General features: G+C 33.8%; 4 protein-coding genes across 6 annotated transcripts; all 4 read left to right on the top strand.

The window, feature by feature from the left end:
• Positions 1-914: 914 nt before the first annotated feature.
• Positions 915-6672, top strand: LOC124353069 (oocyte zinc finger protein XlCOF15-like). 2 transcript variants are annotated; one of them, XM_046802881.1, is made up of 2 exons: positions 915-2167; positions 5624-6672. In XM_046802881.1, exon 1 carries the CDS (start codon positions 1361-1363, stop codon positions 2126-2128), a length of 768 nt encoding a protein of 255 aa, XP_046658837.1. In that variant the 5' UTR covers positions 915-1360; the 3' UTR covers positions 2129-2167; positions 5624-6672. The 2 variants fall into 2 exon arrangements, with proteins under 2 accessions (XP_046658837.1, XP_046658836.1); XM_046802880.1 differs by having other exon boundaries at positions 916-2128.
• On the top strand, positions 4634-7422 carry LOC124353068 (gastrula zinc finger protein XlCGF57.1-like). The gene has a single exon (XM_046802879.1). The coding sequence runs from the start codon at positions 5571-5573 to the stop codon at positions 7284-7286; it is 1716 nt and encodes a 571-aa protein (XP_046658835.1). The 5' UTR covers positions 4634-5570; the 3' UTR covers positions 7287-7422.
• Positions 7423-13961: 6539 nt separating this feature from the next.
• Positions 13962-21816, top strand: LOC124353065 (zinc finger protein 585B-like). 2 transcript variants are annotated; one of them, XR_006921565.1, is made up of 2 exons: positions 13962-17218; positions 21686-21816. XR_006921565.1 is itself a non-coding variant. In XM_046802877.1 (1 exon), the coding sequence occupies exon 1, from the start codon at positions 15558-15560 to the stop codon at positions 17160-17162; it is 1605 nt and encodes a 534-aa protein (XP_046658833.1). In that variant the 5' UTR covers positions 13963-15557; the 3' UTR covers positions 17163-17296. The 2 variants fall into 2 exon arrangements, 1 of the variants encoding a protein (XP_046658833.1); XM_046802877.1 differs by lacking the exon at positions 21686-21816 and having other exon boundaries at positions 13963-17296.
• LOC124353066 (zinc finger protein 239-like) lies at positions 21686-22857 on the top strand. The gene has a single exon (XM_046802878.1). The coding sequence runs from the start codon at positions 21768-21770 to the stop codon at positions 22785-22787; it is 1020 nt and encodes a 339-aa protein (XP_046658834.1). The 5' UTR covers positions 21686-21767; the 3' UTR covers positions 22788-22857.
• Positions 22858-23987: the final 1130 nt, after the last annotated feature.

Genomic DNA, 23987 nt, shown 5'->3' with positions numbered 1-23987 from the left:
CAGGGTTTCAATGATTTGTCACATGGCTTTCATGATTTGGCGTTATGGTTTAATAACTTTTTTACACTTAAAGGCTAATATTATTTATGGTCATGATTTAATAATAAGTACCTTGTAACATAAAATAACACAAAATGTGTGTTTTTTTATTATTATTATAAAGACAAAAATATAAAACAGGTCTTTAGGAATCCGTACACATATCTTGTCAACTTCCACCCTATTCAACCACAGATAATTTAAGGTGCACCCTTCTGCCAGCTCTACCACAGATCAATGACTCTCATACACCAGACCACAAAAAACCCCTAATGTCAGGTGCGGGGATGAAACCCGTGACTCCAAGACCAAATTCTGCCTCACAGAGTAGTCACACAGTCATCCCAATTTAATGTCTTGAATGTGCTGATATGGGGGGGGGGGGTGGGGGGGGGGGGGGGTGGGGGGGGGGGGGGGTGGGGGGGGGGGGGGGTGGGGGGGGGGGGGGGTGGGGGGGGGGGGGGGTGGGGGGAATCCTATCCTGATTCAACTTTAGTTAGATATTTCAGTTGGAATTTGGCGATTTTTATCATTTTATTTTATTTGTTAATTATTGTTATAGTAAATAATTGTATGGGGCCACATATTTTTTCTGAATAATTGTTTTTACGAACCTGTGAAAATAAGCAGCCAGTTCAAATAATGATGTATTACTTTGATTTTTAAGCAGTGAAAACTTTTCTACTGAAACTTAAATATTTGTGTAGTTAATAATCTTTGTAACTAAAGAAAAAAAAGTTGTTTTCAACGTAAAATATTTATTTTCAACAAAATGCTCATTTAAAGCATGTGAATTATTTAATATTAAACATAGTTAAAACATTAAAAAGTGTCTATATTGTTTTCGAAATCGAAACTGACCAATTAAATTCTTTCATCACAGAATTAATAATAATAATTAACTGAGCAGAATCAAATACTAATGTATTTAGTATTGAAATGAAAATAACATTGAAAGAAGTTAAACATTTCTGCAATCTCAGTTATTGACTGACTGGCTGCTTTATTTTGCAGGTCCGTGTTGTCCTTCAGAAACTACCAAATAGCCACTTGGGCTCTGAGAGACAAGTTGTTGGGGCTAAATGATAAGACAGGCAAATCAAAGCCAGTAAAACAGAAATTCACAAAGCACAGTAAAACTAGAATCGCTGTTGAGCCGAGCACGGAAAACCAATCTGATGTCGTCGTAGAAGACAACAGAAGTTCATCCACTTCTTGTGACATTAAGCAGAACAACACCCCAAAACACAAGTGTAACTCTTGTGGCCGTTGTTTTAATCGGTCGTACGATTTGAAGAGACACAGTTTAGTTCATTTAAATATGGAAGACCTGGAGACCATTGGAAGTAATAACATTAACGAGCTGGAATCTAGATCTATTGTAACATTCACGTGTGAGGTGTGTTCTCGAGTGTTCAAGGTGAAGGACAGTTACGAGAGACATAAGAGGATTCACACAGGAGAACGTCCTTACCAGTGTGCCGAGTGTAGTAAACGCTTCCGGGACTCGGGTGCATTGAACCGTCACGTGAAGGAAGTGCACACCAAGGTGCGCAACCACCGGTGTGACCTTTGCAGCAAGTGGTTTGTGAACCGTGCGACCTTGGAGGATCATCACCGAAGTCACACAGGCGAGCGTCCCTACATCTGCCATCAGTGTGGACGCATGTTTAAGTCCAAAGCAGCGCTCTATCAGCATGGCAAGACCCACTCCGACCACCTGCCCCACGTCTGTGTGTACTGTGGCAAGTGTTTTCGCCGTCGTCAAGAGCTCGTTTTGCACATACCGACCCACACCAATGAGAAAACGCACATATGCGAGAAGTGTGGTAAAGGTTTTAGCACAAGAAGTGAACTGCAGAGACACATTGTGGTCCACTCAGACGAAAAACCTTTTTCGTGCATCTCTTGTGGTCTGAGCTTCAGCCAGAAGAGGTATTTGAAAAATCATGTGAAATCTCGACACGGGAGAAACCGAAGAGATGGTCACCTCTGGGACCATTCCAGTGGAAAACATGGGATTTGGATAGTAGAGAATATTTTAAATCTTGAATATCCATCACGTTCTTCAAATGTTCTTCAGAAATAGGTGATGAATTTGTTCTCATCAGGAATAAAACATTCAATGGTTGATGAACATCAAACACCGTTAAAATACCAATTAACAACGTTAATTGAGCATGTTAAAAGATTCCATAAATTCTATTCTTAAAACAATATAACACAAGATTATATAACTAAATGTTAGTCTGTGCAAGATATGAGTCATAATAATAATTAAAAGGAACCCAATAGTCACCTTAGAAGTGACTCACTGTTGACAGTCGCATATAAAAAGTTTTGTCAAAACAATATTTTATTGTTGCTATTGAGCAGAATTAGATTCACAATACTGGTTATGTACGATTTTCAATTGTTGTACAATCAATCCAACCACTGGTTGGTTTTATTGTTTCAATGCCTACTAAGTATCGTGTCTGTTGGCTGAAAGGATTGACGGATTTCTATCTGGTTTAGGTTTTATTAAGTGATTCATTGTACACAAGTCCTATTCTTATCAACTGGTTAATGGTGATAGGTGGGAGACTATTTTGGTTTGAAATTTTCAAAGATTTTATTGAGGGAAACATCATACCCACAACCCATGACTCAACTTCACTTAAATGTTTCTATCACTTAGGTAGTATCTGACTCACATTGATCACCATTAATGCCTCTTTGCCAAAACTATAAAAACTCATAGTTCATTTTCACAGTATATCATGATTGATTGAATAGGATGCTTGGGAATAATCCATAAAACCAAAGTACTTAACCTTTGGCCCCAATCATATCACTGAATAAATATTTGAGAGCCGTACACAAATTTACGATTTTTCCTACATCCTGATCGTAGTTTTTTTCATATTCTTGCTTTGATATATTGCACAATTGTTTGATCACATTTTTTCCACTATCCTAGACATTGCAGGCAAGATTGAGATTGGTCTTAGTTGTTGCAGACTCGAAGGTACTGAGACTTATGCAGAAGGCTAAGAGTATGTACTCATTGTACTGTAAGCTCTGAGCATGAATGTGTTAATTGTCTTGTCGTTCTAAATAGGCATCACAAAGGCTAGTGGTGTTTTTTTTTTGTAAGAAAATTGTTATTAGAAAAATAAGAGAAGCTTAAAGGAAAAATCATCCTCGTAAAAAAATATCATAACATCTTATTTCTTGGACTTTAGCGGCCATTTTATACCATCTTCTAAGTTTTTTGAGGTGCTCTAATCTCTTAAGACATTGGAGATGTATCTATTGTTGAAGATGGTGATTCTTCACAGCAAGGCTAATGTTGGAGATGTATCTATTGTTGAAGATGGTTACTCTTCACAGCAAGGCTAACATTGGAGATGTATCTATTGTTGAAGATGGTGACTCTTCACAGCAAGGCTAATGTTGGAGATGTATCTATTGTTGAAGATGGTGACTCTTCACAGCAAGGCTAAAATATCTTGAAGATAGTAGGTCCATTATGAACCAGAATACCTAAAAGATAGTTTACTACTGTTCACCCTCACTAAAAAATAGTTTGGGTGAACATTGGTAAATTTTAAATTTTCTGTAAAGTCAGCATTAGAAGATATTGTATAGTCTTTGCAAAGACATTATTTGTTGGATTTCCCTGCAAAGAAATACTCCTGTATTTTAATTGGACTTCTTAGAATCTATTCCCACTAAACTTTAAAAAAAAAAAACATGTTAGAAACTTTAGTAATTTTGTCTAGTTCTGAGTTTTATAAAATAGATCTTGAATAATTAACCGGTCATTATATATTTTTTTTAACTGTAACATCTATTTCTTGGTTTAAGGATGTTAGAAGTTTAAAATTGTGGATAGAGATTGCATTTGCTATTATTAGTGTTTAATAGGAATGAGTAGATTCCAAAACACTGTTAGTTATTGTGTGATGCCAGTTGCTTGTACTGTTGTTTGTTGACATCCAAGTCCAGTTTAAAACATTCAATTATTCATTGATTTATTGTCATCAATTTCATCAATTTTGTTGTGTCTGTTAGAATCCGTTAGAATATTGACTAGTCTGTAGGCAACATTACAGAAAATTCCGTTAGATTATTGATTGTTCAGTATTCAACATTACAGAAAATTACAATTAATTCAATACTTACTTACTTACTTACTGCCGTGGCTCTTGGTACCCAAGGTGGTACTTTGCCTCGCCAACACACTGCCTCCAGATCTCTCTATCCATTGCCTCTTCTTCCCTTCTTCCCAGTTTTCTTATGTCTTTTCTGATCTGGTCTCGCCATCTCAACTTGGGCCTTCCTGGTGGTCTTCTGCCCTCCGGATTGTTTACAAGGACGTTCTTGACTAAGGAGTTGTCCTCCCTTCCTTAGTAAATGGCCAGCCCATCTCATTCTCCTACTTCTCACCTCGGCCACTATGTCTGGGTCCATATATAGTTGCCTCAACTCCACATTATGCTTTATCCTCCACTCTCCATCTTCAAGGGTTGGCCCATAGATTTTCTCAATAATTTGTTCTCAAATACTATCAAACATTTTTCTGTTTTTTTACTTAACACCCACAATTAATTCAATACCCTGAAATTAAATGAAAAATGTATCTATGTAAAGGCAAAGTTGGTCTGTTGCTCTTTCATGTAATCTCAGATGTATTATTTGCTGCATCAGTATATCAATCTTTTATATAGTTATTTTGATATAAAACACATACACACACGCACACAGGTTCTGAATATTCCTCACTGACTCCTATAATGTTCTTTTTGAATTAAAATGTCAGATATATATATATAAAAAAACTTATTTTTGACTATGTTTTTTTCAATTCTTGACATATAATAGTGAGAACTGTTGAGACCGAAAACTGATGAATTTCTTAAGTACCTACATTTAAAATCCTGAATAAACAGATTGAAAAAAGAAGCCGAACTAATAAGGATATGAATATGGCAATTAATTTTCACAACGTTAGCTTCATTGTGTGTTAAAGAATACGAGGTTCTGTCCTTAGTTTGATATAAGAGCTGTTAAAAGTAATAATTAGCTTTTTGGTGTATTGACAAATGGATTAAGTACCTTTATGCTTGTTTTTATACTTTTATTTGTACATACTTTGATTGTTATCGTTGATGTACCATTAACCTTTGTTGGCACTAAAAGTGAACGTTCTACATGACCATTTCACTTGGGTCTACTTTTTCAGTAATCTTTACCCTTGGGATCTTCGTACTTTAAAGAGCAATCGAGTTATGATTCTATGAGCTAATCATTTCTTCTCTCAAAATCCATCTCTATCTCTCTCTATTTCTTCTACTTAGTCCTCATATGACTGTATTCTAGTAAATATCTCTTGTTGTTTTATCGTCAATCCCTAAATTCCTAATTTCCTTAACGGTATCAAAGACTTTAAAGATCATTCTTAAAAGTTGGAAAAAACACTTTGTCAGAAACTTCTGTTATGATAAAATTGCACACTGTTTTAGAGCCGTGTGAACTTATAAAGTATGGAAAAAGAAGAAGACAATGAAGAAGGAGTAATAGTAAATTTTGTTTGCAGGTGTTTGGAACCATTCAGAGCATACCACCAAACACAAATTGCTGTAAGGATGCAACAATGGGTGACCAATGGCCCCGTGTTTTGTATGTTTTGTGGACAGATGAAAGAGAGCCAATCAATGATGATCAAACATTTCTCCGTAGATCATAAGATACAGTGTGGCCACTGCCGTGCGTGTTTCACCAGCAAACAACAGCTGGCCGTCCATATGGCACTCCACAATAGCAAAGAGACATCCAAGACTGATCACTTTGTTGGCCAAAAACTTGAAGGTGACCAAAAAAGGAAGAACACCTGTGGCACGAATAAAGACACAAAAGATTCACAATTTGTATCTAGTGAGGATTGTAGGGCAACAAAACTTAAATCACGCTGCAGAAAGCAACTCGGAAGAAAGCAGGTTTGTAGCACTACTTTGCCCAGAAAGAATCGAAGCAAAACTCGATTTCATTGTGATAAATGCCCATTATTATTTTCTAGACGAGTTGACTTGACAAAACATCTCTGTACGGAAACATTAAATTTAGTAATCAATAAAAATGGAAGCACCTCAAACAAATTTTCACATACGAATAAATTAGACAAGGTATTACATGGAGTGTCAGAAGATTTTTTGGATGAGAAAAGCAGATCAGACATTGAAGATGATATGAATTTGATGAATTACAGTGACGATTCTGTAAAGAGTGAAGATATCAGTCGTCATCTCGATGTTAAACCTCAGTTTTCTGTCCAACCTATGTCTGAATTAATTTCTTCAGGTCAACTATATTCTTGCTCAATGTGTGATTTTGCATGTACAAAAAAGACAGAATTAACTGCTCATCGACTTAAAGAACATGGAACTGAAATTAAAAAACTTCAAGGAACTCCTTTGAAAAATGTTTCAGTCGGTTTGTTTCCATGTACTCTATGCAGTAATTCATACTCTAGGAATTCAGACTTAATGAGGCATGTTCTCAAAAAGCACGGTGGTGAAAAGTTGTCTAGAAGATGTGTTGATTCCGTAGATGACATGGATGTAGAACTCATCAATAAAGCAAAAGAAGTTATAAATGGCATCACTGTATACAGGTGTGAGGTTTGCAACAAGAGTATGATTACTAAGAGAGGTTACGTTCGTCACGTGAGAACTCACACCGGCGAACGTCCGTTCACATGTCACGTTTGTGGTAAACAGTACCGCTCCAGCACTGACCTCTCACGGCATCTCAAGTGCGTTCATGACGGAGTGAAAAACTACCCGTGCGATGTATGTGGGAGGTGTTTTGCCAACAAGGGCACACGAAACGATCACCGGCGTACACACACCGGGGAGAAACCGTTCGTCTGTCACATTTGTGGTAAATCCTTTCCCACACAGAATTCTATATATGTTCACCGTAGAACTCACACGGACGTTTTTCCCCACAGTTGTACCACGTGTAACAAAAAGTTCAGGAGAAGACAACAGCTGATACATCACATCAGAATTCACACCGGGGAGAAACCGCACGCCTGCGATATTTGTGGCAAATACTTTCGAGTAAAAGATGAAGTGTCAAGGCACAGACTGACTCATTCCAATGAAAAACCCCACGTTTGTCCTGTTTGTGGTATTTGTTTTGCACAAAAGCGCTACCTTTCAAACCACACAAAAACACACCATTCAAGATTGATGTAACATAAATGAGTAAGACTGATTTACAATTTAGTTTTATAACCAGATTGATGAGATATTTTGTACCCTATAATAGTTTTGTATTGGACAGTATTTTAAATTTTTGTATAAGCATGTAAAGTAAAATATTTTATACAAAGATGTTTCCAATACTTTTCAAACCCAAATTCCTGTTAAATATAATAGCCAAGGAAAATATTCAATGAAGATAATGGCATTGTGCAGTTTTAAACTATTAGTTTCTTACATTCTAGAGTTGCTTGTACAGAACTAATCAGACAGCTAGTACCTTGCATTCTCACTTCCTCATTATTATCAATTAAGTTGACATCATGTCAGTGTATCAGTTTTGTGTGAAAAGAAGAATAAAATAATATAAATATTTCAGGTTTAATACCAAACTTGAAAATATTAGTTGTTATATAGTCCAGTGGTTAGGAGTATTTAAAACCCAAAATGTACAGCTTGGGAATCGGATTTATCTCAATACTATTAGCTGTATATGATATCTCAAATAACATGAAATTATCTAATTAAGCCATATTCTGCAACTATATACAGTATATATATATATATATATATATATAAGTGAATGGTAGCACATTCACCCGGCAAGTGAGAGATCTGGGTTCGACTCCCGGCGGAGCAAGTACTTTTTGTGATTCAATGTTTATTAAAATTAAATAAGGCTATTGCCATTTATACAATTTAACATATATATATATATATGGAATCGGATTTATATCTCAATACTATTAGCTGTATATGATATCTCGAATAACATGAAATTATCTAATTAAGCCATATTCTGCAACTATATACAGTATATATATATATATATATATATATATATATATATATATATATATATATATATATATTTATATATAAGTGAATGGTAGCACATTCACCCGGCAAGTGAGAGATCTGGGTTCGACTCCCGGCGGAGCAGCAACTACTTTTTGTGATTCAATGTTTATTTAAATTAAATAAGGCTATTGCCATTTATACAATTTAACGTATATATATATATATATATATATATATATATATATATATATATATATATATATATATAGATGTCACAAACTTCTGTGGCTCATAGTAATCTTCAATTCAAACAAAAAAATGTCTCATAAACGTAGGTCAAGAAATGTTTTGTTTAGCCGCCATTTTGAATTTTTTAAAATAATAAACATCTCTGTAAGTAGTAAAGCTAAAAAAACCAAACTTGGAACATAGGTTTGAATTGATAGAAGGAAAATATAAATAATATTAACAAAATGCTGTCTGTTGAAAATTATTAGAGGGCAAATAAAAAGAAACCATTATAGCTATAAAACATTTACTGGACACCTACTATTTGGGACAATTTTATTACAATTCCAGCTGTAATTTTTCCAACACATAAGCAAGCACGACTACTTTAAAGATACACTTGCACAAGCCAGGAGGAGAAAAGAATTGATACCTCTCAAAGGTGACGTGTTTGGCGCTCCCGCCAAACAACGAATTTTGTTGGAATAAGTACCGTTAGAATTGTTAAAAAATTTTAGAATTGTTGGCATCTAGTACATTTTTATAAAAGATGTAATTCATCTGATGCGTATAAAAAGACTAAATGTTCTGCAAACGATTGCCATAACCTCTCATCATCAAAACAGTCAGCCTATCAAACTTGATAATTCCATGTTGGTAGAAATACAATAACACCTACAATAAATAGGTCTGAGTAAACTTGATTCAAATATTTTGTAGACAACTTAAGCGACCAAATGCTCAAATGCAATTGAAGGGACAAAGGAGGAAGTCAAAGCCTTCCATGTAGATAATAGATGGGTGAAACCATAAACATGTTTGTTCCACTTAATTGATAACAAGTAAGGGGTAGGGGTAGTGTTTGTTCTCACATGTAGTTGAGCCTTTAGGTATCCTAAAAATATGTCATAAGATAACAAAAATACTTCAATATCTCTTTTCCAATTTTAATTTATTTCTCTGCACCCTTTTCTACTGTAGAGGGTAAGCTATTACTCAATCTATGCATGTATTGTGTTGATATGCACAAGACATAGGCATTGTCCCTACAGATTATTATTTTTTTCGTTATTTTGCCCATAACTTTTGCTAGGAACGTCGTAGATATGTGTTCTTCATATCATTGTGATTCTATTAAATAGACGTTTAAAATTACATGTCACAAGATAGGGGTTGCAATTTGAAAAATTAAAGTTTTACCCCCTTTGAAAATGGGATGAAATCTTTTTATGCTCAAAAAATTCACAAAACTATTCTGTATAAATATGGTGGAGGTTGTACTTTGATATCTCAATCGATTTGGAATATATCCAGGCCTATCAGGACTTAATTTACACCCTGTAATTTATCTTTAGTTTTGACTGATTTTGTGTTTCTTATTACAAAAAAAGATTATCATTCTTAAACATTTTTCAGAATGAACTATTTAAGTCAATTTTACACTTAACATTATGATATAACATTAAAAATACGTTTTGAACCATTTCCTTTGTTATTTTATATTCTGTTATACAATGTTATTCCATTGTTTTAAAATCATGATACTGTAAAACCTGTCATATGGCCTGATGACAAAAAAAAAAAAATGTTTTTTAACTGTACACTTTGCGAGCAAATAATGTGACAACGTTGTTCATGGCCACACTCTCCCACATGTGTGATGGGGATCAGATAGGTGAGAGATAAGTATGATGATTTTCCCCATATAATGACCTCGTCCACACTATTTTTAGAAATGATGACCTTGGTAAAAATGTGATATCAATAAACAAGAGAGCAATTAAAACTTGTTAAATTGAATTGTACCAATTAAACTCGGACAGTTAAAATTGATTGACCCTGCGTTCAAAAATTACAACCATTCCAACTTTCAGGATGGAAGTGTGCTTTTGTTGTTGTTGTCGTTTATAGTCTCTTCAGTCATGGATAGGTCCAAAGACCACCACAAGATAACATTAATTGTGAAGAAGCAATGATGATCAAACTGATACTCATTAGTTCTCACAAGCGTTTGACTCGCTTTGGCAAACTCCTTCCGTCTGGAGTGCCTTGTTTCAATTTTTTTTACTTAGGTGGAATTTTATACCTCAACTTATAAATTGGAAATGATATTCTAGAGCAAGGCACCATAACCTTGTTTATTGAACAATATCTCAAACAATATCAATACACCATGTGAAATCAAATGTTCTTCCGTTAACTGTCAATTGTGCTTTGGGATGTGTTATAGTGATTAGATAGTTACTTTTTCTTTAAGTTAAGATATAAATTTTAAATACTGTGCAGTAAAAAAATAAATTTTAATTTTAATATGTAACAACAAAAACTAAAATTGTCGAGTGAATTAGTTTGATTTTAAAGTTTCAAATATAATATATATTGCTGTACTATAAATTTATATAATTTCATGGAAAGCTATATAAATAATAAGTATATAATATAAAGAACTATATATGCTAATTGTATTCAACATTTTCATCATTATATAACAGCTTCAAAGAAGTAAACCGCAACAGCAATAGTGTATTTGCAATTAATATAACTTAGGCGCCATATATGACACATTTTATTGTATTAGAAAATTAAAATTGAGAGAAAAGTTAATGTATCTTAGATTCAGATATATTGTAGAATTAAGTTATATAACTTCACTGTTTTATATAAGGGGGAAAAAAGAAAATCTTTTCACTTCAATATTTTGGAGATTTAATTTAACCCTTGTCTTCAGGAAGTTTTAAACATAAATTAACACATTATGACAAAATAATAAAAAGTAAAAAAAGAATCAAGAAAACAAATGTAAACATTGTATAAAATTTGATAGTCTAGCTCAGGGGTGCCCAACCTTTTTTACCCAAGGGCCACATTGTAAAGCCTTTATGGCCAGGCGGGCCAACATCCCAGGGGATTTGGAACCCCAAACAAAACGTATTGCCCGGGGTTTGTTCCAGAAATCTTGTGCAAAATATGAGTTTTAAGGTTATTTGGCCCTTGTTTCCTGATTATTGTAATTTCGTATTATTTATTAGTTGTTAGGTAAAGGTTTATAATATATTATGTTTTTAGGTTCTTTTAGTAGAAATAAATATAAACCCAGACTTTTGGATGTTTGCTCTAATTCTGAGGGAACAATAAAAAAGTCACCAATAAATTGAATACATTTATTTTAATTAATCCTACTAGGATACTAGGACATACAAATTACGTGGCGAGTGGTGACCATGAGTTGGGTAGGGGTTACGTCGCCGCACCGCGCGCTGTGCCGTGCTTTACGCGCGCTCTATTCGGCAGCCATCACCGTAGTCAGTGAAATCTGTCTGCAACTACTTTACTTCTTTCAACACTCATACTCCACCAAATGAACACGGCTCGTTCTACGTGAAATCGGCTGGACTGCTTGGTTCTCAAAATTTGTATTTATTTAATATTTCAAATGCTTGTAAACAAATTTGGTTGTTTTGGCAACAAGGCGGGCCACATAAAACTGACTCACGGGCCGGATTCGGCCCGCGGGCCGTAGGTTGGGCAGCCCTGGTCTAGCTCATGTAAACATTTTCATATTAAATCTTGGTGGAATAGTTGATTTTTGTAAATATGGAATGAAACTAATGATTTTTGACAAGTTTTGAATGTATAAAAATTATCTTAAATTTAGTCCAAATGGTTTTTTATCTTTAATATAATTTATGAGCTTGCTCCATATGCATATCTATTGCATTTTGATCAGGGCATGGTGGTATTTTGTGGATTCCTTTTAATGTAAAACACTATTTAATTTTGTCTTGATCGTGTTCTAGACAATGTCTTGATCGTGTTCTAGACAATGTCTTGCTAATGGTTTCTCTTTGACTTGAGGGTTAAACATCAAACCTATGCTCTGTCATACGAATTCTTAAATAAGTAGACGCTTGGCCAATTTATTGTTTATAGCAAAATTTACAGTTAATTTGGCATATTACATATTTTGTAGAATTACAGTTGATGTTGCCAATTAAAGGTTAAGCAATTCCAGTATTAATGCTAGTGAATTCTCTTGAAAAATTCATAATTTTACATATATTTTACAAGTATTACGTCCATTACTGCTACAGTCAATAGATTTTAGAACTTGTGTGTTAACCAGATTATTTATTAAAATTGGATGTTTTCTAAATATTGCTTGTGATGCTTTTGGAATAATATTTAAAGTGTCAGGGGAATTTTAAAGTAAATTAAAACTAATGTTTGTATTAGAATTAATTTTGTGTAGACCATAGAAGAATTGAGTAATAAGTTTAGGTTCTTTTGAATAATGATATGAAAGGGCATTTTGGTTTGTTAATATATGGACAGTAAAATTCTGGTTAATCTAAAGAAAAGGGGAAAATACATTTTGGATAACAATTTTTTTGGTTAGATTTATATGTTAATGTTCTTTATACTTATTTAATTTAGATATGTTAAAAAGTGAAACTTTTTAAATATATTTTAAAAACGGTTTAGAGTAAACACATCTAGTTTTTTTGCGGTAATCAATTTACTGTGCTTACAGTAACATAAACAAAGGAATTCTATAACTAAAGAGACAAATTGATCTGCAGAAAGGCTTTTCATATTTTAAGAACAGGACTGTTTCTACTTTTAAATGTAATTTCTACCAACATTTATGCACTTATTCTAATGGTTTATTATTAGGTTTTTTATGCTGGCAGCAAACATCTCTGTCTTACTGTTAAGCCAATTCCTCACACATTTTTTGACATTCTCATTATCCTGGAACTTCTTCCCTCGTTAAGTGAACTCATTAAGTGAACCATATTGATAGGAATAACGTGTTGTTACGTTGGGGCCTTAAAGGGGATGAGGTAGTACATCCCAACCCATTTTGTTGATGATTTCATCGTTTAGTTGAGCTCTGTGGCAGTGTGATGATAAGTATTGTCTTGCTGGAGAACTACCTCTCCTCTGAATAGTATTAGCTGCTTATTATACGCTCTGTTCTTTGAGGTAATCGCAAGGAACTACACTTTCAACGTCCCAAACAATACATACACATATACAATAATTGTTAAATACTACATGTGTTTAAAAACCAAACAGATCGTCATTGTTTAGCGGCAACACGTTGTGACGTTATTCTGTCACCCGATAACAGGTCATAGTAACGTGTTATTTCAGCAACTGTTGTCGACTGACCATTGCGAAACCATCTTCTCCATCCATTGCACAACGTTGGTTTAATAAAGTTTCCCAGCCTATAGAACATAGAACAGTGAAACACAATTATTACTTCATGGACCATTATTCAATTATCAAACATTGTTTATACTATCATAAAGTGTTCAAACTTTATCAGTAAATCTATTTAGTCTCAGTACTATCATTTGTTTTGTGATAATTAAAAGTATCTTTTGGTATAATTAAGTACGAATTTTCACATCATTCATCAATTTTTTTAAGATTATGATAATGTATAATAAATTAAAATTTTAACCACATATTTTTATGAAACCAATAAAGAATTATAAAATATTAATACAATTCTTAACTGTGGTTCTATGATATGATTGATTAATCATTTGTATTGTTTAGCATTGAGAATTAATTGCACAATTAAAAGCTTTATTAACATGGTTTTGCAGTACATATTAGAATAATTAATTATAAAGGTAATCAGTAAGAAACTAAAACAAAAATAATCCCAGTAATAAGTGTGTGTAAACATTGCATACATAATTATTTTACACAACTAGAGAACACGTGAACATTGTCAAACTGAACTATTTATTTTGTATATTAAATATAATTTACGCATGGGCTTTATAAAACATATAAATGAGCTGTTGTCGAGCTGTAGATAGATTTCTTCCAATGAACACTGATGGTCACAGTAAAACTCTGTGGACTGTTCATTATAACGCTGTTCCTCAAATAACATCTGAAGAGTTACGTGTCATCTGCTTTCGACTGTTTGCAGCTTGAATCCTCAAGTTTATCGTTTCCAGCAACGGAATGAATGAATTCATTGAACGTTATCATCCTGTTACTAAAATAACAGGGAATTTCTTACTGCATGTTGGAGGGATACTGTTGCTGCATGGCAACGCTGTTGTTTTGTTGTTCTGTTATGTTAAATAACACCCATCACTACACTTTAGAGCTTTCATCATATGTTTCGGGATTTTTTTATGAGAGATTTAAACCCATTCATCAACTTAATGTTTTTCCTTATCTTCACAATTGGAAACTATTTTTACAATATGTCATGTTTTCAAAACTCAGGAGTTTGCTATCATAAAGTTTTTCTAACACTGTCTTAAAGTTTCTACTTTTAAATTTCCTGAGTTCTGTGTACACCAGTAAAGTACATTTTTAGTTTATACTATTTTCAAAATTTTCTATTTCTGCAGAAAACGCAGGCAGTGTCACAACATTTTTAATTCTGGATGGTGCATTATTAATCAATAGTCATCATCGTATTTTCAGTCAGACCTTAATGTAATGAAAACTCTCCACTTTAAACATAAACTTTTCATAAAATTTTATTCAAGCTTGTCATGAAACCATTTGGACCTCACACTTCATAAAGGCCCTTTTTGTGTTGAGGTTTTCTCTATTTTACTCCAGAAGCTGGAAAGCAAGTTTATCTACTGAAATTATTGGCTATTCATTCTTGTATATTTGTGTATATTGGAGCAGAAGCTAGGGATTTTTTAAGTAACATTTTGAAATTCACTAGTTCAAGCTGCTTGTAGGTTTCAGTTTTGGTTAGGTTCTTTCTTGGCTAGGTGTAGTTCAGTTTTGAAAACATCAACCGTACCCTGAATCTGCAGATAATTTTTCTCCATAAAAATGTGTTGTTTCTGTGTATTATCTTTTTATAAATCTGAGTTCGGCTAACCAGAGTTTTGCTGTATTTCATTCAGGATGAAATGTAGAACTTGTCATGACAGTAATCTTGACTGTAAATATTGGTGATAAAAATTAAGATTTTTACATTTGGATACAATATATTAGGGATTCTAATTATTTGTATTTATTGATTCATACAACAATATACAAAGTTGTTCAGATTTTACAAGAAGTAAGTATAAAAATAGTGAAACCAGGCAATGTGTATTTTTAACTGACATTAATTGCTATCGAACAATGATTCGACAGAAGAAGTGAAGCATTGCACTGAATGACATGCATCCAGTTAAATGAAGAAAATGTGAAGTAATTAACAAAGCTTCATTTTATTGCAGGTGGGATGCAATGGAAGAGGACAATGTCGATGACAACAATTACAATGAAATAAGTAGAAAATCGGCAAAATACTGTGAGTTAGAAGATGATGATGAGTTAATGAGTGACTATGACAGTGATGAGGAGTACAGCACGCTGTATTCTTGCAGCATTTGTAACGCATCCGGCATGGTGATAGGGGACTTCCTGAAACACACCAGAGAACACACAAGAGATGAAAGACAGCAGGTATTAGAGAGGATGACCGAAGACAGGCTAGCACAGAAAATGGCAGCCAGAGAGGCTGCCGTTGCTTACGGATTTAAGCGTCAGTCGAGTTTGAAATCTTCTGTAACGTTGTATCTCTGCGTTGTTTGTGGTCAGGGAAATCTGCTGTTGAGGAACCTCAAGGAGCACAGTTCGCTACATCCTGAGTGTGTTCGTAGCCATTACTGTAACCTTTGTCAGCAGCAGTTTCAGAACGAAAAAGAACTGAGCGATCACCTTGAGATGCATTTAGATAACAACGACTTGATTTGTCAGTATTGCAATAGGAAGTTCAGCATCATTGAGGATTTGGAATCGCACGAGAGCGGCCATCATCAGGCCGAGTACAAGTGCACCTATTGCCGTGAAAGTTTCAAATCGAAAGAGTTTGTTCTGTCACATTTGAGGAAAATACACTCGACACAGAGTGTTTGTCACATCTGTGATAAGGATTTCAAAACCGAAAATTTACTTTATAAGCACTTTATAACCCATGCAAGTCTGTGTATAGTTAAAAAATTGGTCCAGTACTTCACTTGTGATTTTTGCGCAAAAAAATACGATAGTAAGATTTCTTTACAACGCCATACCTTGTTCCTGCACAATGACAGAATGCCTTACATCTGTGAACACTGTGGGTTCACAGCTTACCATGAAGAGCCACTGAGAGAACATCTGGTCAAGGAGCACGTCCACAATAGCATGTATTTGTGCTGCAAGTGTGGCCTCGAGTTTAGGAACAAGTCAGAACTCGATGCGCACATGACCACCCATTCGGACAGGACAAACCGGTGCAATATGTGCAGTTTGAAGTTTGAACATTTCTTAGATCTTAAGTACCATATGACCTCCCATTCTGATGTTGGTCCAGTGACTGATGCAAAAGAATCGGATGTATATGAAAACAGTGAAGTCTTAGAAACATCTGAAAAAGATTTTATATTTATTTGCAATCGCTGCGATGAAACGTTTGAGGAGGAAGAGATGTACGCCACGCACATGAACGGACATGTACCGACTGTGTCTTGTGATCTATGTGAAAAATTATTTGAAAGTGATGTATTATTGAATATTCATCTAAATAAAGTCCATACCAACAAATTTGGCAAACCCGACTTGAAAAAAGGAGCATTACCTTTCAAATGCGATATATGTAGTGCTTCATTTAGGCTTGAGTTCGAATTGGAAGACCACTGCATTATTCACAGAGACGTTTTGTACCAGTGCCATGTATGTTTTGAAGAGTTTTTGCTCGACAAAGAGCTTCAAGATCACTTAGGAACTCATGATGAAGAGAGCAATGAAAATTTAGAAAGTACTGTAACCTACAGTGAATCAAAACCCTTATTAAATAATACTGGCTCATAGCAGCCAAAGTAGATATAAAAAAAACTTTTATCTTACCACACATGGTCACTATAAATGTATGTAATAATTTGTACATTTATTTTTGTAAGGATAAGTTAATGCTAAATAAAATTATATGTGTTATTGTTTATGAATATATATTGTTCCTGTTTATGCTGATTTTATTACATATTCTGTGTAATAATGTCTTAGTGATTTGTGTGAAAATTTAAGTAGTAAAGAAAATACACATATAAATATGGAATCTAAAAGTTGTGTTTTGCAATGATCGATGAATATGCATTATTTTGGAAGATTGGCCCTTATGGACTCTAGAATATTTTAAAAAGAGATGATTGTAGGACAATTTTTTTCATTTACGAAAAAAAGTGCAATAACTGAAAAGAATGGAGACTACATATCATTTTGAATATTTTGTAATATTATATAATGTGATTTTACTGTTGCTCAATATTGACTTAGTTAATCAGTGTAGCCTTAAATGTTGTTAACCTTATGAGGCCTTACAATGACCTCTATTACAATAAAGCATTTATTAATATCACTTAAGGTTCAGTATTTTTTTTATGGTTTTCTAAAAACCGGACTCCAAAAGTGAATAGAGCTATAAATAGTAAACAAGAGAGGTTTTCCTGAAAACTTATTATTCGTTAAACATTTTAATGTTTTAGATTTTCCAACATGAATTGCAGGAACAAATGGAATAAAATAATTAAATATTTACAAAACATTTATTATAAGGTTCTGCAATGGATACTAAATTAAAATAGATACAATCCGTATTAAAAAAGTAAATAAATAGTTTAATTAATAAAACTACCAGGCTTTGAAACCACGATTTCATTACAAATTCTGTGAACAGGTCATATTTACACTTTTAGGTTACATACACTCATGGTTGTACAATAAATATCTGATCTCATCAATAATCTACTTAAGCAAAATATGCTTTAAATAGTATTTTTGCATTACTTGAAAAAATAATTCGTAGCTCAGAAGTACTGATGTGGTAGAAGTGAAAATATTATCAGTTAAATACACTCTTAAGTACAGATTTGGTTTAGATGGTGGAGCATTATTGAAATGTAATGCAATTCTTTGCCTCCAGAACGACTGTTTGTTTTAACCCTTTATCAGGCATCATATATGTGACAGGAAAGATGTAATCTATAGTCGCACGGTTGTGTATATGAGGCCAAAGCAGATGTGTGGGAAATTGGCTATGTTTTCATATTTTGGATGTTTTGGTTCCTAAACCTACATTATTCGATCGAAGAGCAATTAATCTAACAATCAAAATAGGATTTTATCTGTTCTTTCAGTTTTTCCTCTTTGAATGGTTGTGAACAAACGCCTTTCAGCAAACGCCTGTGCCACCTGTAACCAGCTATCTCATTGTTTACATCTGATGTTTGTGTTTTGATGTCTATGGAACTGATTCGGATTTAGTTTCTGTAATGTAAAGCAGTGTACAAAACAGTAAAAAATGGAAATAATACATGCAGACTCTGCATAAATTAAAAAATTAATATGGGAAAATGGAAATTATACAAAAAAATAAGTATTAAAACTTTAAAGCCTACTAGTTGTGTATCATCACACAATTATGTATGCTTCTTTTGTATATTTTTTAATTTTCCAGAAATATATTATACGATTTTTCAGAATTCTAAAACGTTCTACGTAAATCTTTATTCAGCATTTTCAAATTCCTAATTTGTTAAAAAAAGTAACAAGAATGATACATTATGTTTCTTTGAGGGATTCTATGGAGAGAGTGATAATATATAGTGAGTCATACATGATTTGAAAGAATTTTTAGTTTTACACACACACACAGATATATATATATATATATATATATATATATATATATATATATATATATATAATTATAGTGTAATAGTAGCACATTCACCTGGCAAGTGAGAGATCCAGGTTCAAGTCTCGGCGGAGCAATTACTTCTTGTGATTAAATTTTATTTAAATTATATATATATATATAAGTAATAAAATTATGTTATGTTATATATACTTGTGTATGTGACAATAGCCTTATTAAATTCAAGAAATATTGATGAACAAAACATACTTGCGGAGACTGGGCTCAACCCAGATCTCTCACTTGCGGGTGAGAATGCTGACCATTAAACCAGAGTCCTCACTTTTTCTCCACCAATTATTTTGTATTATCCGTTTTAGGCAAAGCTTACAACATGTTAGTACAGGAGCTGTTATTGCCAGCAAATAGAGGGACAACACTGTAAAAGCATATGACTGTAAAAGTGTAACACTGTAACACTGTAAAAGTGTTAGCCTACTCAAAACTAGTTTTAAAAGCTATTATTGATAAAAATTTCCATATCTAAGGTCTTGCATGGTATGACAAAGGCAGCTGCAACTGCACAATTTTTGTTTCCATGGGACTCTGCTAAAAACACCATAACTCACATGAAGAATGAAGAGTTTTTTATATAATTTTATCACTTAAAGTGTAGTCTATTATGTTAGGGATCACATGCCATCAAGTCCAGGTACTAACAAGTTAAATACAGAACAAAATTGTGTCTGGGGAGCCACAAAAACTAAAACAAAGTTGGAAATAATGGCAACATGGGATGTCGGATGCTGGAACTACCTACCTACTACCTAGGGGTTACTCACAACCAAGTCCAGGTGCAAACAAGTTAAATGTAGAGCGAAATTGTGTCTGGGAAGCCATAGGAGCCAAAACGTAGTTGGACATAAGGGCAACAACGGATGCTGGAACTACCTACTACCTTAGGGGTTACTCTTCATCAAGTCCAGGTGCAAATAAGTTAAATATAGAAAAAAATTACATACTTACACAGATTTTACTTAATTTGATGAGATAAGATTAGGGGTGTAATTAATAAAATCAGCTTTCTTAAGTTTTAGGTTTATATTTTTTTAGCAAAGAAAGTGTTATTTTTAAGTAAGCTGGAGCAGATTATGTGCAGTTTTATCATGAAGTATTGTTTGAACATTGAGTTTATAATTTATGTTTGACAAAATCAAAAAAATCTTGTAAATAGTGCAAGCTACTAAACCATTGACTTATATGAGCTTAAAATGTTTAAATAATGTGGTTTTTTATGAATATCTGGTAAGTTATGCCTCATTATGTAAAAGTTTTAAATGATTGAGGAAAAACTTTGATCAGAATGTGTTATTGTGTTACACTAGGGACACAGTTATCTGAAGTTGATGGGCCTAAATCTATATGGGTTTTGATGGACCACTATTTAAAACTTGTTTCCTGATGGTATTGATATCTAAACATTTAACAGCAGTATAACACACACATCAACATGTTTACAGCAAGTCTACATTTACTATTTTAGCCTTATAATACAATAGCAGGAGTATCACATGTACATTTACAGTGAGTCTGCATTTACTATTTTACCCTTAGAATGTAATAGCAGTAGTATCACACATACATTTACGTGTTCACAGTGAGTCAGCATTCGATATTTTAGCCTTAGAATGCAATAGCAGGAGTATCTTATGTACATTTACAGTGAGTCTGCATTTACTATTTTACCCTTAGAATGTAATAGCAGTAGTATCACACATACATTTACGTGTTCACAGTGAGTCAGCATTCGATATTTTAGCCTTAGAATGCAATAGCAGGAGTATCACATGTATATTTACAGTGAGTCTGCATTTACTATTTTAGCCTTACAATGTAATAGCAGCAGTATCACACATCTTTTTCAGTGAGTCTATATTTGTTATTTTAACCTTAGAATGTAATAGCAGCAGTAACACAAAATTTCAACATTTACATGTTTACAGTGTTTCTGCATTTGCTATTTGTACGACAAAGCACTAAGTCCTCCTTTGTTACATAGAAAAGTTTACAAAATAACACACATTTGTTTTAATGTATCTATATTCCGGTGGGTGCATGGAACCATCACAATGGCCGAAAACACAGTCTGGCTTCAAACAGTAGTCACATAAATTGTTCTCTATCGTAACATAAAAAGAATCTTTGTTGTCATACAATATGATTTTCATGCTGTAATGATGTATGAAACAAAAAATGTTTAATTATTCAAGAAACATTCTGTTTTTAATGGTATTTAAGTCAGAAACAATTGGGATTACAAAAAAAGTTTATGTTGTGATTCGGTTACCCTGAAACTCTAGATAATCACGTCCCTAGTGTATTCCATTGAGTTCTCATCTTGAATTCTGTTTAATAATAATGTTTGTAACATTTGTTAATTTTAGGCCCAAAGTTAATCAAGATTTTATTAACCATAGTTTCCTGTTGTCATATATGTGGGTAACTTACATGTTTATACTCATTGAAATGAAAAATGTTGAGTATGCCTAAATGAACACCCAAGTGAGTCACATGGACAATATGTACAGCAAGAAAATGTTTGCTTTGCGCATTAAATAAAGTAAATTAGTCTTGTAATGTTAGCTGTACTTAAAAATATTGCAATAGTTCAGTTTTATTATATCATCTAATTTTGTTTCAGAGAAGAAATTGTAGTTAAAGAAGAGGAAGTATCACAAGTAATTTCAGTACCGTTGGGTGCAGACGTATTAACAGCAGTTGAAATGTACGAAGATGTCGAGACTTCTGTTGTTTTACACGATTTTGTTGAAGGTCTGGAAGAAGGGCAATATATTGCTTATATCGATGGTGATGAATATGTTGAATCTTCGGTTGAAGTAATGGATCAAGAAACGGAAGAAACTGCTGATGATATCGTTGATTGTAAACCTTATATGTGTGCAGAGTGTGGCAAAATTTTCACAAATATTATTTTGTTTAGGAGTCATTTAAGTACGCATCAGAATAAAGGTCACTTATGTAGCTATTGTGATGCGACTTATAAGCGGATAGATCATTTGCAGAAACATATAGAACTCATGCATCCTGACTCCAATGTTATATTTGAAGCAAAGGAGAAGAAAGTAAATCCTTACGCCAAAACTTTTCTTTGCAATGTTTGTGGTAAAATCTTGAAAAGCAGCATCGCTTATGAAAACCACACGTTAAGGCATCAAAGTAAGTGTCCTTTTCCCTGCGATCTCTGCTCGGAAACCTTCCCTAATCGAGGGGCCCGAAGAAAACATGAAGTCAAGGTGCACAATATTCTGACAAAGGAAAATGGGAATACTGATGGATACCATATTTGTGAAATTTGCGGTTTAGAAATGTTTTCAGACGGAGCGTACTACCATCATAAAGATAAGCACGGAGACCCGTATCCGTGTCCGCATTGTGGAAAATTGTATGGTAGTAGGAGTCTAATGCAAGTTCACGCTCGAAGACACACCGATGAAAGACCCTATGTATGTTCACAGTGCAACAGAAATTTCAAGATGAAACAAGAACTTAGTGCTCACATGAACATCCACAAGGATGTGCGGCCGTACCCTTGTCCTCACTGCCCCAAGATGTGCAGGAAGAGTTCGGACTTGACCCATCATATCAGAACACACACCGGAGAGAAACCTTACGTTTGTGATAAATGTGGCAGAGGTTTTGCTCAGGCCGGGGACATGAGGAAACATAGACAGTTACACTTCAGGCCTTCAAAAATAAATAAAAAGGCCACTTCTAGTAGTTAATATTAACTGATATGTTGTATCTTTGAATTTCTTGATCAATGTTGTATTAAAACATTATTTTATTACATTACTGGAAGTGTTATTTAATTGTATTAGGTCAACCTGATTCCCAACAAGGTGCTTTTGATAATAAGTAACAAAATCACTATTAACAATTCTAAATGGAGTCCAATTTTAGCTAGACCTTATTAGGGTATCTAAAATGTCTGGATATACCCAAATATTCTTTTCTATTACTGAAATTCTGTAATCAAAATTTGAATACTTATATGAAATTCAATACTTTAAATACTCAATGAGCTCTAATTTCCGGTAGAGTGATTCCTAAAACATTTATCCTATATAAAATGGCAAGCGTTTAAAGGTTCAATATTGATCTTATTTTGATAACCGAAATTCTGTGATGAATAAAGCTTATGAAGTTGCGGCATTACATTTAAAATGATATGCCCATTGACCTACACTTCCATGTAAGATTCCATGACCCTCCCCTCGGACCGCTTGTTCAATGTAGTTTTGTGATAATTATTGCTTAAAAAAGGAGTTAAGATAGCCGTATAACATTGTATAGAGTTTGTAGGTTTAAAAAATATTAACACATTGGCTGCAGGTGATGCTGTAGTGTGTACTGGATGGTTAAAAGTACTAATTATCATTTGGTATAGAGCTATGGCGTCAATTACAGGTATTTAACTGGTTCGGCAAGTAAGTTGCAAAAGATCTCTTATTGCCGAACGGGTGAGATTACGCCCGATCTTTGTCACACAGTACATTCAGTACGCATCTATGAACAATGAATGTTGCTAAACTGATGTTTAAAATGGCCGCCACAATCAAATTTCCCGCCAACTGTGAAGTACATAGCGTCATTGGATTTCTTTTGGTAAACAAAATGCAATTAAAGGGAATTTATCGTGAAATTGTTCTGCTATGAAGGACATTAAGAGCTGTACTACAGTTAAAAATTGTCAGTCGTTCATGAAGAACAAATTAATGTTCACGCTTAAAAGCGAAATAGCCTATGGTTACCGATGACCTTGCATAACAAATCAATCATAACAGTAAGGAAAATCCGAGGTTCACATTCATAGATCTACTGAATGAAAATTGCGACTGAGATACTATAAGGGTTATGTGTAATTTCTTATTTGTTAAGCAATTTACCTTTCGGCCAACTCTCGTAGCAAGGCAGTTATTGTA

This window comes from Homalodisca vitripennis, chromosome 1 (genome assembly GCF_021130785.1).
Source record: "Homalodisca vitripennis isolate AUS2020 chromosome 1, UT_GWSS_2.1, whole genome shotgun sequence".
NCBI classification, from domain to species: domain Eukaryota; kingdom Metazoa; phylum Arthropoda; class Insecta; order Hemiptera; family Cicadellidae; genus Homalodisca; species Homalodisca vitripennis.
This window is presented reverse-complemented; position numbering and strand designations above follow the sequence as displayed.

What these genes read in the sequence shown, in the direction of transcription:
- LOC124353069 (XM_046802881.1), top strand. Translation starts at nt 1,361, where the DNA reads ATGGAAGACCTGGAGACCATTGGAAGTAATAACATTAACGAGCTGGAA.
- LOC124353068 (XM_046802879.1), top strand. Translation starts at nt 5,571, where the DNA reads ATGGAAAAAGAAGAAGACAATGAAGAAGGAGTAATAGTAAATTTTGTT.
- LOC124353065 (XM_046802877.1), top strand. Translation starts at nt 15,558, where the DNA reads ATGGAAGAGGACAATGTCGATGACAACAATTACAATGAAATAAGTAGA.
- LOC124353066 (XM_046802878.1), top strand. Translation starts at nt 21,768, where the DNA reads ATGTACGAAGATGTCGAGACTTCTGTTGTTTTACACGATTTTGTTGAA.